General features: G+C 35.6%; 1 protein-coding gene across 1 annotated transcript; it reads right to left on the reverse strand.

Moving 5' to 3' along the window:
- Positions 1-10,536: 10,536 nt before the first annotated feature.
- LOC142522956 (uncharacterized) lies at positions 10,537-15,036 on the reverse strand. The gene is given in 12 exon segments (XM_075626567.1): positions 10,537-10,767; positions 10,856-10,969; positions 11,130-11,201; positions 11,277-11,448; positions 11,556-11,632; positions 11,634-11,665; positions 13,537-13,624; positions 13,948-14,048; positions 14,130-14,176; positions 14,467-14,570; positions 14,652-14,768; positions 14,875-15,036. Coding segments are annotated over 12 exon segments (1,119 nt in total). The 5' UTR covers positions 14,977-15,036; the 3' UTR covers positions 10,537-10,674.
- Positions 15,037-15,633: the final 597 nt, after the last annotated feature.

The following is a 15,633-nucleotide window of genomic DNA, read 5'->3' on the forward strand; positions in this document are numbered from 1 at the left end:
TGTCACTACCCTTTTGTGAGCACTGTGTTATCAGTAAACAACACAGATTAAAGTTTGACACTTCTACTGCCAGGAGCAAAAGCATATTGGAGCTGATTAATTCGAATGTTTGGCAAGCACCGGTTGTATCACTAGGAGGAGCGAGATACTTTGTCTCGTTAATTGATGATTTCTCTAGGAAATGTTGAGTGTATCCAATCAAGAAGAAATTAGATGTTTTCTAAGTCTTCAAAGATTTCAAAGCGTGGGTTGAACTTGATTCTGAAAAGAAAATCAAGTGTTTGAGGACTGACAATGGAGAAGAATATACCAGTGACGAATTTGATGCGTATTGTCAACATGAGGGCATCAAAAGACAGTTTATGACGGCTTACACACCTCAACAGAATGGAGTGACGGAGCGGATGAACAGAACCTTGTTGGACATAACAAGAGCTATGTTGAGTACTGCAGGTATATAAAAGTCATTTTGGGCCGAAGCAGTTAAAACCGCTTGTTATATTATCAATCGTTCTCCTTCCGTGGCAATTGATCTGAAGATTCCGATGGAGATGTGGATTGGGAAGCCGAAAGATTATTTTCATTTACATACATTTGGAAGTCCTCTGTACGTTCTGTACAATGAGCAAGAAAGATCGAAGTTGGATTCGAAATCCAGAAAATGTATCTTCTTGGGTTATGCTGATGGAGTAAAGGGGTATCGCTTGTGGGATCCTATTGTTCACAAGCTTGTCATCAGCAGGGATGTTATCTTCGAGGAAGATAAAGTAAAGGGAGACAAAGGCACATTGAATTCAGAAACTACTATATTTCAGGTGGAAAATAAGATGGACGAAGGTCAAGTTTCTTGTGAAGTAGTACCAGAGCACGAAGAACAAGAACATGTTGAGTCTGAGGTTTCCAATGTGAGGTAGTCAACTCGAGACAGAAGACCACCAGTTTGGCTTTCAGATTATGTCACTGAAAGCAATATTGCATATTGTCTATTATCAGATGATGGTGAGCTTTGGAGTTTCCACGAGGCTACTCAAAGCTCGGATGTATCCTTGTGGATGATAGCAATTCAAGAAGAATTAGAGGTATTAGACATGAATAAAACTTGGGATCTTGTTACACTACCACAAGGGAGAAAAGCCATTGAAAACATATGGGTCTATAAGATCAAGCGTGATGGCAATAACCAAGTGGAGCGGTATCGTGCTAGGTTGGTGGTAAAAGGTTATTCTCAAAAAGAAGGCATTGAATTCAATGAAATATTTTCACCGGTGGTTCGATTTACAACAGTCAGAGTAGTGTTGGCATTGTGTGCGGTGTTTGACCTACATCTAGAACAGCTAGATGTAAAAACAGTGTTTCTTCATGGAGATCTTGAAGAAAAAATCTATATGCTCCAGCCAGAAGGTTTTGCGGAAAAAAGAAAAGAGAACTTGGTTTGCATGTGGAACAAATCTCTGTACGGTCTCAAACAGGCACCGAGGTGTTGGTACAAGAGATTTGATTCCTATATCATGAGCCTTGGATACAACAGATTGAGTGTAGACCCTTGTACAAATTTCAAGAGGTCTGATGATGATTATATCATTTTGTTGTTGCATGTGGACGACATGTTGGTAGCAGGCCCCAACAAAGATCAAGTCCAAGGATTGAAGGCACAGTTGGCTAGGAAATTTGATATGAAAGACTTGAGACCAACAAACAAGATTCTAGGGATGCAAGTTCACCGAGACAAAATTAACAGAAAGATTTGGCTTTCCAGAAAAATTATTTGAAGAAAGTTTTGCAACGCTTCAACATGCAAGATAGCAAGTCAATATCGACCCTTCTTCCTGTTAACTTCAAGTTATCCTCCGAGATGTGTCCTAGCAGTGAAGCAGAGAGGATGGAGATGTCTCGAGTACCATATGCATCAGCAGTTGGAAGTTTAATGTTCGCCATGATCTGTACAAGACCGGACATTGCTCAAGTAGTGGGAGCAATTAGTCGGTATATGGCGAATCCTGGATGAGAGCATTGGAGCACTGTCAAGAAGATCATTAGATACATTAAGGATACCTCAAATGCTGCATTATGTTATGGAGGATCGGATTTTACACTCAGGGGCTATGTCGATTCAGATTATGCAGGTGATCTTGATAAGAGGAAATCTACTACTGGTTATGTGTTTACACTTGCAGGAGGAGCAGTAAGATGGGTTTCAAAACTGCAGAAAGTTGTGGAATTATCTACAACAGAGACATAATACATGACAGCTACTCAAGCTTGCAAGGAGGCAATATGGATTAAATTGTTATTGGAGGAGATCGGGCACAAACAAGAGAATGTTCCTTTGTTTTGTGACAGTCAGAGTGCCTTACACATTGCAAGGAATCTTTCATTACATGACTAAACACATTGGAGTCCAATTTCACTTTGTGCGAGAAGTAGTAGAAGAAGGAAGTGTGGATATGCAGAAGATCCATACAAAAGATAACATAGCTGATTTTCTGACCAAGCCAGTGAACACTGATAAGTTTGAGTGGTGCAGATCCTTAAAGTGGCCTAGCAGAAATGTAAGCAGCAGGGAATGACAAGATTGAAAGGACGTATGGAGATGTGTTTGATTCTCAATCAAATCTCCAAGTGGGAGAAATGTCGGCAAAGAATGGTCAAGAAAGACAGCAATACGTGCATTAAATTTGACAACTATGAGTTGTCATAATTGACTAAATAAATTTGACGGAAATAACGCGTTTTCACACGGACAAGAGGCTCTATAAATAGAGCTCCTTCCTTCATTCTGAAATAATCCCTTTTCGAGTTTTCTCTCATTCTATTAGTTATATAATATTTGTGAGGTGTTTGTTCTCCTGTATTAAGAGAGTGTGTGTTCTCTTTGGAAACACAGTGAGTGAGTTGTACACCACAAAATATTATAGTGGAATTCTTTTCATCTTGCCCATTGTTTTTACTATAATAATTTTTAGGGGTTTTTCCACGTAAATCTCGGTGTCCAGTTTATTCTTTATTTTCATGTTTTATTATCTCAAATTTCGCACGTGGGATCAACAAGAACTGATATCATAACATAGCTTTTTAAAAATATTCTAATATATAGTCATATTTTTCATGTATAATAGAACACCAATTTTTTCAATGAAACCGATTGGAAAAATTGAAAATATAGAATAAAATATTTAAATTTTTAGAGAGAAAATAACGTGGAACTGGAAAATAGAGATGTAAAATTTATTAAACCGATATGAAATGTACGAAGAAGTAAGAATCTTTACATCAAAGATGTATAAATTTTAAAATGTCCAGAATAAAAAGTCAAGAATCGCGCAAAACAGATTGCCGATAATCGTGTTGCAACTTCCGCCATCTTCAGTACTGTTTTACGGTAATTTAGCAAAACGCCATATTTTACTGTATTTTTGAAACTTTATTTTCCTTCTAAAATTAATTATAAAAACCCATTTTGTTATTATAATCTATATTTAATTTATTCCTTTTATGTCGGTCATAAATATTAGGGTTGTGTTGAAATATTGGTAGGGTATGTAATATATCATAATTACACACAATACACATTCCATCACAATAAGAAGTGATTATCAATTTTGATTGCTTGAATCACTTTGGTAATGTGGTGGGGATGAGAGTGAATTTCATGAAGTCTAGCATATATACATGGCCGACATGAAGGAGGGGGTGAGAGCTATCTTGGCTATCACATGTTTTAATGTTGGCCACCTTCTATTTCGGTACTTTTATCCCTCTTGCATCACAGAGACTGCGTATATTAGACTATAGCCTACTTTAGGATGATATTAGATCAAAGATCAGCTCCTGTGTTCGTCCCACGTGCGGAATTTGAGATAATAAAATCCGAAAATAAAGAATAAACTGGACACCGAGATTTATGTGGAAAACCCCTAAAAATTATTAAGGTAAAAAACCACGGGCAAGATGAAAAGAATTTCAGTATAATATTTTGTGGTGTACAACTCACTCAATGTGTTTTCAAAGAGAACACACACTCTATTAATACAGGAGAACAAACACCTTACAAATATTATAGAACTAATAGGATGAGAGAAAACTCGAAGAAGAGATGATTTCAGAATGAAGGGAGAACTCTATTTATAGAGCCCCTTGTCCGTGTGAAGATGTGTTTTATACGCGTTTTCCGTCTTCTGAATTATTAATATAACCCACGTTTTTATTCAGCCAACCATATTTTCTTTTGTCAAACTTGTCTGCTGCAATTAATGCACAATTGCCGACATTTCTCCCACTTAGAGATTTGATTGAAAATCAAACACATCTCCACACATCCTTTCAATCTTGCCATTCCCCTCCTGCTTACGTTTTCGCTAGACCACTTGAGGATCTACACCACTCAAACTTATCAATATTCACTGGCATGGTCACAAAATCACCTATGTTATCTTTTGTATGGATCTTCTGCATATCCACGCTTCCTTCTTCAACTACTTCCCGCATAAAGTGAAATTGTACTCCGATGTGTTTCGTACTGGAATGAAAGGCTGGATTCTTTGCGATGTGTAAGGCACTCTGACTATCACAAAACAAGGGAACATTCTCTTGTTTGTGTCTGATATCCTCCAATAACATTTTCATCCATATTGCCTCCTTGCAAGCTTGAGTAGCTGCCATATATTCTGCCTCTTTTGTAGATAACGCCACAACTGTCTGCAGTTATGAAACCCAGCTTACTGCTCCCCCTGCAAGTGTAAACACATAACCAGTAGTAGATTTTCTCTTATCAGGATCACCTGCATAATCTGAATCGACATAGCCCCTGAGTGTAAAATCTGATCCTCCATAACATAATGCAGCATTTGAGGTACCCTTAATGTATCTAAGGATCCTCTTAACAGTGCTCCAATGTTCTTGTCCAGGATTCGCCATATACCGACTAACTGCTCCCACTGCTTGAGCAATGTCCGATCGTGTACATATCATGGCGAACATCAAACTTCCCACTACTGATACATATGGTACTCGAGACATCTCCATCCTCTCTGCTTCATTGCTAGGACACATCTCGGAGGATAACTTGAAGTTAACAGGAAGAGGGGTCGATATTGACTTGCTATCTTGCATGTTGAAGCGTTGCAAGACTTTCTTTAAATAATTTTTCTGGGAAAGCCAAATCTTTCTGTTACTTCTGTCTCGGAGAACTTGCATCCCTAGAATCTTGTTTGCTGGTCCCAAGTCTTTCATATCAAATTCCATAGCCAACTGTTCCTTCAATCCTTGGACATGATCTTTGTTGGGTCCTGCTACCAACATGTCGTCCACATACAACAGCAAAATAATATAATCATCACCAGACCTCTTGAAATACGTACAAGGGTCTGCACTCAGTCTGTTGTATCCAAGTCTCATGATATAGGAATCAAATCTCTTGTACCAATATCTCGGCGCCTATTTGAGACCGTACAGAGATTTGTTCAACCTGCAAACCAAGTTCTCTTTGCATTTTTCCACAAAACCTTCTGGCTGGAGCATATAGATTTCTTCTTCAAGATCTCCATGAAAGAAACGCTTTTTTCAAATCTAGATGTTCTAGATATAGGTCAAACACCGCATATAATGACAACACTACTCTCATTGAAGTCATTGCCTTCTTTTTTAGCATACCTTTTTACCACCAATCTAGCACGATATCGCTCCACTTGGTTATTGCCATTACGCTTGATCTTATAGACCCATTGGTTTCCAATGGCTTTCCTCCCTCGTGGTAGCGTAACAAGATCCCAAGTTTTATTCCTGTCTAATGCCTCCAATTCTTCTTGCATTGCTATCATCCACAAGGATACATCCGAGCTTTGAGTAGCCTCGTGGAAACTCGATGGCTCATCATTCTCTGATAATAGACAATATGCAATGTTGCTTTCAGTGACATAATCTGAAAGCCAACATTGTGGTCTTCTGTCTCGAGTTGACTGCCTCACATTGGAAAATTCAGACTTAACATGTTCTTGTTCTTCGTGCTCTAGGTATTGCTTCACAAGAAACTTGACCTTCATCCGTTTTATTTTCCACCTGAAAAATAGTAGTTTCTGAATTTTGTGTGCCTTTGTCTTCCTTTACTTTATCTTTCTCGAAGATAACATCCCTGCTGATGACAAGCTTGTGGACAATAGGATCCCACAAACGAAACCCCTTAACTCCATCAGCATAGCCCAAGAAGATACATTTTCTGGATTTCGAATCCAACTTCGATCTTTCTTGCTCATTGTACAGAACGTACACAGGACTTCCAAAGAGAACACTATCTTAATACAGGAGAACAAACACATCATAAATATTATAGAACTAATAGGATGACGAGAAAACTCGAAGAAGGGATGATTTCAGAATGAAGGGGGAACTCTATTTATAGAGCCCCTTGTCCGTGTGAATACGCGTTTTATACGTGTCTTTCGTCTTCTGAATTAATAATCAAACCCACGTTTTTATTCAGCCAACCATATTTTCTTTTGTCAAACTTGTCTGCTGCAATTAATGCACAATTGCCGACATCCTGGACGAGACACTCACTATCATATGCGTAGAAAATTGAATCGATTAGTGTGTGTGTATATATTTTTTTTGTCATATTCGTAAATTTTCTGCAAAAAAATTTTTTATATAAAGAAATACTTATCAGTATTAATCCGTTTACATACCGTGTTAAATGTTAGAAATAAATAAGTAATTAAATGTGAAGTCTTTTTCGTTTATATTTTAAAATTCAAATTTTAATTTGATATATCTTGAAAATATAAATACATTTAAATGTTTGCATTTATTATACAATTTCATTTAATTATGGTTATGGTTTTGAGTTTTGTTTTACTTTTATTGTTAGATCCCTTAGTTATAGTGACGAGAAACAATAACTTAGTGTATTTTATCAACCTACCATTTGCTCTGTACTACAGGCACTCAACCGCTTCAATATCCTTTCAAACGTTCTCGCAATACTAAGCTACTCAGCCGCCTCCTACGCATTAGCTTGTGGCAAACTACTCTTCCGCTCATTGTATCCAAGAATATCTATAGATAGTCGAGTCAACGCATCATACAAGGATCTTACCTACTTTTTCAGAAATGTTGGTAGACTGACCATTCCCAATAAACAAGCTATCAGAAGATCAGATTGCTTTCCACAAAAGTCTACATCCAGAACTAGCTTTTTTATGTCGTCAGTGGTCGTTTTCTATCACATTTTGTATAGGTCTATCCGCGAATTAAATGAAAGATAAGATAAAGAAAGAAAGGAGGACAACGACAATGTCTTTGCATTAATGATCATTTAATGAGTTACGGCCGAACGTTGAAGGGAAAAAAATACATAAAATAATATATATAGAGAATGTCAAAGAAGAGAAAACAGATAGACGATTCAAGCTTGCATTCTTAAAAAGACTTTTGAGAAATTTCTAGATAGTTTAAGTCGAAGGATTCATCATCTTAATTCTATATTAATTGTTAGTATCTCAGCTGTTATAAGAAGTTTCAATTTAGATAGTCGATAAGTTTTAAGATTGAAGCGGATTATTACAATTTTTGTAAAACCAAAGTCTTCTAGTGAAATCCTTCCACGAGTAGAAGAAAAAGTGACGTTAAGAGGTCAAATCTCCGAATATCTATAAACATCACTTGTATTATTTCCTTATTACATTTATTTATATTATTTAAATTGTCTTATTTGAGTATAAATTATTTATAAGATTCATTTGACCGTTTTCGCACAATTTGTGGTCCGATCGTTTCTTAAGAAGTTGAGAAAATCTGGTCTTGATATTTAACAACATAAAGACCGACTGTACTATTTGACAGTGTTTAAAATATATTTTTTTAAAAAAATTTCATCCCTCTAAAATCTAACCCGATGCTTAACATTTATATATTTAACTCTCACTAATTTCTATCATATTAAATAAAATATAATTTTTTATGTAATGTTACGTATTCCAATTTTTAAAAAGAATTTCTTCGTGAATTTTTCATATATTGGTTGTCCGTAAATTGTCATTATCATCATCATCCTCATGTATCTTATTAAAAAATTTAATATAAATATTTTTTAGAATTTTCTCAAAAATTAATTTTTATTCAAAATTTATGCATCTAAAAAATAAAAAATTTGGCTTTTTGAAAAATATTTATTAACTATTAAAATTTTTGATAAACAAAATAATATATATATTTTTTAGTAACAATTTCATTCAACTAAGATAAATAAGTATTTACCCTCATTTAAACGATATCTCAAATGACATAAATATTTGTATATAATAATACTTAAATTTTAAATATATTCAGTATATTCTATCAATAATTTTAAATAATTATTCAAACACTAATACTTGCTAATTTTAATAATTAATTAAATAAAATAACATATTCATTATATTCTATCAATAATTTTAAATAATTATTCAAACACTAATACTTGCTAATTTTAATAATTAATTAAACAAAATAACATTTTGTACATTTTACTAGTGAAATACTAGTCTATATGAAGAAGGATAACCTCTTGGGTGAAATAGGTTAACGAGATTCATGTACTATTTTGGTAGTGTTTGGGAATGAAATTTGAATAAGGATAAGTCACCTTTGATTAAATAAATATTGAGGATCTGAGCTGTTCTTATATCAGCCAAGAGTGCGGCGATCTTGCTGGAGATTTGGTTAAGCTGTGCTGGTGGCCTTGCTAGAGCTTACTATTTCTTTGTCCAGAAAGAGGGGCGTTATCCTTGGAAACCTCTCATTTGGAAACCATGCATTCTGCCCAGGCATCGATTTGCCATGTGGTTGTTTGAACATGGTAAGTTCCCTATTACAGATAAACAATACTACATTGAGAAAAAGATTTGTCTGTTGTGTAATGAACATGAAGAATCTGCGCTCATCTCTTTTTTGCTTGTGTTGTCTCGAAGCAAATTTAGAAGGGTATTAGGGAATGGCTTGGAATGCGCAAGATCATGGGTTCTGCAACCTCAGTTTTGAAAGAATTCGAGATGTTTTCAGAGGTAATTTTGCACTGTCAAAGATGAGATGTGCTGCCCAAGCAGCGTGTCTGGACATTTGGAATGCACGCAATCGAACACTCTTCAAAGATATCTGATGCTCATCTCTTCTTTGCTTGTGTTGTCTCGAATATCTGATGCTCATCTCTTCTTTGCTTGGGTTGTCTCGAAGCAAATTTGGAAGGGTATTAGGGAATGACTTGGCATGCGCAAGATCATAGGTTCTGCAACCTCAGTTTTGAAAGAATTCGAGATGTTTTCAGAGATAATTCTGCACCGTCAAAGGTGAGATGTACTGCCCAAGCAGCGTGTCTGCAACATTTGGAATGCACGCAATCGAACACTCTTCGAAGTTCTTGGGTTGTCTCGAAGCAAATTTGAAAGGGTATTAAGGAATGACTTGACATGCGCAAGATCATGGGTTCTGCAACCTCATTTTTGAAAGAATTCGAGATGTTTTCAGAGGTAATTCTGCACTGTCAAAGGTGAGATGTACTGCCCAAGCAGCGTGTCTGCAACATTTGGAATGCACGCAATCGAACACTCTTCGAAGATATCCGATGCTCATCTCTTCTTTGCTTGTGTTGTCTCGAATATCTGATGCTCATCTCTTCTTTGCTTGGGTTGTCTCGAAGCAAATTTGGAAGGGTATTAGGGAATGACTTGGCATGCGCAAGATCATGGGTTCTGCAACCTCAGTTTTGAAAGAATTCGAGATGTTTTCATAGGTAATTCTGCACTGTCAAAGGTGAGATGTACTGCCCAAGCAGGTGTCTGCAACATTTGGAATGCACACAATCTAACACTCTTGGAAGATATCTGATGCTCATCTCTTCTTCGCTTGTGTTGTCTCGAAGCAAATTCGGAAGGGTATTAGGTAATGACTTGGAATGCGCAAGATCATGGGTTTTGCAACCTCAGTTTTGAAAACATTTCGAGATGTTTTTAGAGGTAATTCTACGCTGTCCAAGATGGGATGTACTGCCTAAGCGGTGTGTGTATCTACAACATTTAGAACACAGCAATCGAACACTCTTTGAAGATGACTTGCCTTGTACCGAGAGCATTATTAAGAAAGTCAAGATCTTTACCCTACCATGTACACCTAGTTATTTGAATATAAGCCCGTGATTGTATGAGCTTTTGCTTCTGTATTGCATGGATATGACTATCCTATCTTGTTCCTAGCACCATGGGTGGTTATAGTTGGCCTCCCGGTTGAACTTTTCTTGGTTGGATGTTCGTTATCATCTGGATATGTCGAGTATACTTGTACAAAACCCTTTTTACCTTCTTTTTTATGGATGCTAATTTCATAAATAAATAAAAAAAGAAAAAGAAATACATGGGAAACGTTTGTCATACCGAACGCAGAATGTAACAGCGGCTTTTCTATTTGAGCCACTTTTAACTTGAAATTGCTGTCGCCTATAGTTTCGACAATTTACATAGCTATACCTTGGCATACATTCCTTCAGGATTTTGTGACAAGAAAAACGAAAAGTAACTTAGACTAGTTGAAAAGATTCGTATTACCATTTCCCTCTGTCTGAAAGCGGGAGTCTTCAACTATACTGGAACACAAGGCCACATACCCATCATTTAAACACCAAAAAGGTCAAATGTATGGGTTTTGTATATATCACATCCCAAAGAGAAAGCAATTAGAATAGCAAGGAAGAAACAGCGCGCTTCCTTCCACTTGAAGAGGCTGCCTGAATGGATTTAGCTGAATCTGCAGAAGAAAAAATATGAATTTTCATATGAAGTTTGGAGATGTCCGTATGCAGAATATTTGGAGCATAAAATGTAAAGAAACACACAGGGACTTTTGGAGCTCTGCCGGTGGCAGAGGTTATGCAACGAGCTGCCAAATGAGAAGCCTCTTCACAGTAATCAGAAAAAACGGCTGGAACTTTGATATCCTTGATTAGATTCTAAATTAGATATAGAGATGGTCAAAACACACAAATTAGCTTCTAGACAACAACTAGTACACATAAAAATGATTAAACGCTATCCCGCTGAGGGGAAAATCCAAAAGTTTAGTCGAATTAGTCAGGGTTTGGAGCTAATGGGGGGGAATTCGTAACTCACAAGAGTTGGCAACCAGCTCATGTAGGCAGCAATACCAGCATTTGGGGCAATGATTATATGAGGAAATGAATCCTACCAATCAAACCAACCTAATCAGATATGAACATAGTGAAAACAAGTAATACACCTTTCAAAGAGTGGGATAACCTTCACCAATTCTTCGAAATGGTCATGGTAACAACCTGCGTGAAGCTGTAATGTAATTGCTTGCGAATTGTGTGATGTTCTGCCCTTGCTATCTTTTTCGATGGGACATTTGCATTGACAATCTATCAGATCACATTCAGCATAGGAGTAAAGATCAACTTTTTCACCATCCCTACAATACAAGTATATGAAATGTTTTTAAATTTGAAAATGTTAAATTGTATTGAAATTAGAGTTAGAAAGCAAAACTAGTCAAAAACATCTGCACAAACACCTGACCTATGATGCGGAATTTCGGGACCAACAAAGTCTAAATGCACATTTACTCCTGGAAAAAGTGCACGCAATTCTCCAAACTACCGCCAATTGAAGCATCTCTTTTTCTGGCCCTTCGAGGTTTTTTTCACAAATAAAAACATGAAGTCAACACCAACAATTATTATGTGACTTTAAATATCGTATGAAAGTTTCATATACAGGGGGTAATACTTAAAATATAATTATCTAATTTCGTTCGTAAGTAGAAATTAAAGCCGGGATCTTTAATTTAAAATTTCTTGCATTGTTCATTGAATGAAACCATCCTATCCAGATTGGTAACCATGAGACTCTTGTAAGTTGTAATAAAAGTGCTTTATATAATTTGATTATATGGGACAAAAGCACAATTAATTTTGGACCTATATCTCAATTCTGAGTAATCAATAGACTCTTATTTGTTACATTGTATCTTTTGACATAGCAACGACACAAATACAGTTAGTGTCAATTTTTCCAGTAATTTGGATAAACAATAAAATAAATTGCTATGAATTTATATACAAGATGAAATCCATTCGATTCCTACGCAAAGAAGTCAGATAAATGGTTCCAAGTATTAGATTCAGGACTTGAATAATAAGTACGCTTAATTGATTATTAGATCATAAATATAATATTTATTAGAGTATTAATGAGACTCCCTTGCTTCAGGAAATTTATTAAAAGCTTCAAAGAAAAAGATATGATTAAAGAGAATAGTCGAAATTACCTATCTTTGATTATGAACCAATATATATTTTAATCCTCAACACTTGATAAAAGAGAAATATATTTTCATTGATTTGATTTTTAAGAATTCTAAATTCGTAAAATTTCCATCTTTTGTGTATTCAATATGCATATCATATAAATACATTAATTATATCAATAATAATAATTCACTTCCCTCTTTCGAGGGAGGTGATGGATGTTTGATGTGGAAGAGATAATTCTATCCCTTTTACTATATATATATATAAGATTATATCTCATTTTATTTCCTATATAATCCATATATACATATAGCATTTATGTACATAAATTAGTCATATCATAACGCTTCACCTCCCTGTTTTACAGAGGTGGTTGACGTGTGATGTCTCCTCCACAATTCAGGCTCTGGTGTCCTTTTTTTTTTAATATATGCACTTATATATCATATTCATTATAATATCAATAATCACTTCTCTGTTTGAGGGAGGTGACTAACTTGATTTATGGAGGTGATTAGATCTCTTTCAGAATCCCTGTCGCTTTTCTTTTAATTTAAATATTTATCCTATAAACATTTAAAGGAAAGCAATTTATACTATTAAGACAAGATATCAGGTGGAATGAAAATGTTATGTGAGAGACATCATAAAATAATATTTAATAATATTTATCTTAAATAAAAGAACCAAAAGACCTCACAAGTGCTCTCATCGATAGAATAGGCAAATTATTCTAATTGGTTAGGCAGAACCAAATGTTTCATTATTTGGTATTTCATCCATAAGGGTGTATAATATATCTACTTTGTGATTCCAAATCATATGTAATTTCCAAGTTCCATAGTAGAAATAACTATTATAATATGCAACCAGTAGATAATTCAAGAGCATAATCTGCACGTCAGAAAATAAAGATTATACATGGCGTACCACTAGCTACAGTAATTGTGAATGTAATTTGTACAGAAACACAGAAATGAATTCACTGTTTTCTTAAGCTACAGGAAATAGTCAAATGCACTTAACCTGTTTCAGATGGTACTATTAATCCAAAGATCTTAATATATAAGTTGAGGTAGAACTACGGCTCTAGAATGGCTAGTTTCAGGGACCAAGGTGGCTTAAATGCTAAAATATATTGCGAGTCTGTAGAAGGATTTAAAACTCACCAAAAGCTAAAAGGGAAAATTTAAAAATGCCCAAAATCACGTCAAACAAAACCATGTTGAATTTGCAAAGACAAATACCTAAGTAATGTATGCGCAGTTCATTGCTGGTTTCAGAATTCATGCTTTCAAGAGCAACAAGTTGAACAGCCCAATATATTGTGAGTGGCTGGAACAAGTGAAATGACAAGAGAAAGCATTTATAGTCCGCAATCAATAAAATAAATTCAGGAAGAGATGCAGGGATGCATACTCGAGAGATAAAGCCACCAATCTCCACATGTTCAGACTCTAGAGGTTGAGACCTTAGGGAAATTCCGTACTTATTGGAGAAATTTACAGGCATTTAAACCAATGAATCGACGGGAGGTCGCATATATTCATTTCTTACAAGTGTTGCATGTGTAAGTAACAATCATAATGAACAATTAAAAATGCATAAAATCTATTTTTGGTCAGGCCAGTTATTTTCAAAGATACAAAATAACATACCCAATGAAGAAGTACAGCTGCCGGAGAATCTAGCGGGATGCACCTCCACTCATAGTACTCCTTCCAGCTAGTCAATTGTCGGGTAATTGGAGAGAGAGGACCTGAACTATCACATGAAACCAATTCTAGTAATCACATGCATTAAAGCTTATTACAACCGCTCAACCAGCGAAAACCAATACCTTTACAGGGGCACAACGGGCTACCAAGATTCCAAAGGCGAATCAACCTAAAAACAAACACGTGAGAATTCTAAGAGATAGGAGAGCATCTCAAACTCACCTATTCTCCAATGCCTTACGATGTCGGGTTAATCATTAATAAAATGAACCATAATTTATAGACATTTAAAAAATTAAGGTCTAAATCTTATTTTCATATACCAACTGTGTTGGTACATGATTTCATCTCCAGTTCCAGAATACCCAAATGACTAAAACAAAATCATATTTTCCCATTCAAATTAGTGAACCCACAAAATTATGGTAAAATTGTCATTCAATCGGTTAGCTCAAATACCTTGATTGATCGAAACTACTAGCTGACGTTCCGCAACTACATTCACACTTCCACATTCCTACTCGGTGAACTCCATGTTTTATAAAAAACGAACACCGCGTCTTCTAATGCCAAAACTAGACAATTAATCCAAATTCGCATGTGACCAGAATAAAATGAAATCAATAGCAAGTACAAAAATTAACCTGAATTTGAGCAGCGTCCTGAGAAAAGGAAAATGGAAAATCATTCAGAACATCAGCACACTTCATTTGCTGTTGAAACCTTCCGCACTCTTTTCTATGCTCGGTCCAGTGCGAAACCTAAAATCGTTGATTAACAACACAGCGAAAGCTTAACAATAATCCATGGAGCATGAAAAGCTAAAAACGCGCGCAAATACGTACATAAGCGGGTATGTATAGGTACCTGATGAGAGACGGAGCAATAGGAAACAGCGCGGCAACGGTGGCAGCGTCTGGTGGGCGGGCCGGAACATGGGGTCCGGCTTCCCCTTCCGGCGCATTCCATTCTGCGTCCCCGGCTTTTTAATTGTTCAAATGAAAATCGCTGGACCGCAATGCGATTTCTATTGTATTTGGATGATGTTGGGCCTGACGGGCTCAATAGTTGGACGATCCAACTAATTAATTGGGCCTATGTTGTATAGTTCTTTTGGAGAGCAGTCAAATAAGGCTAGCCATATTTTCAGATTTATTAGCCCAAACACAAAAAAAAGGTGAAGCCACAAGCTTCCCTCATTTCGTCCTCTCATTCGAAACTAATATGCATGAGTCATTGTGTATTTGTAGAATCTTTTATATAATTATTTCGATTTATATTAAAATAGAATAATATTATAATAGTAAAAGGTAATAAAAAGTTTTATTATAATTTGAAAATTATTATATTTAAATAAGAGTATGTCTCTTGTGAGACGGTCTCACGAATCTTTATATGTGAGTCGGATCAACTCTATCGATATTCACAATAAAAAAATAGTATTCTTAGAATAAAAAATAATAATTTTTCATGGATGATTCAAATAAGAGATACTTCTCACAAAATACGACTCGTGAGACTGTCTCACACAAATTTTTTCCTTTAAATAGATGTCATATCATAATTGTAAAAACTAAAGAGATTAAATTACAATTTGAAATAATAAAATTAAAGAAAAAGACACAA

The sequence above is a fragment of the Primulina tabacum genome, chromosome 13 (genome assembly GCF_025594145.1).
Source record: "Primulina tabacum isolate GXHZ01 chromosome 13, ASM2559414v2, whole genome shotgun sequence".
Taxonomy (NCBI): Eukaryota; Viridiplantae; Streptophyta; class Magnoliopsida; order Lamiales; family Gesneriaceae; genus Primulina; species Primulina tabacum.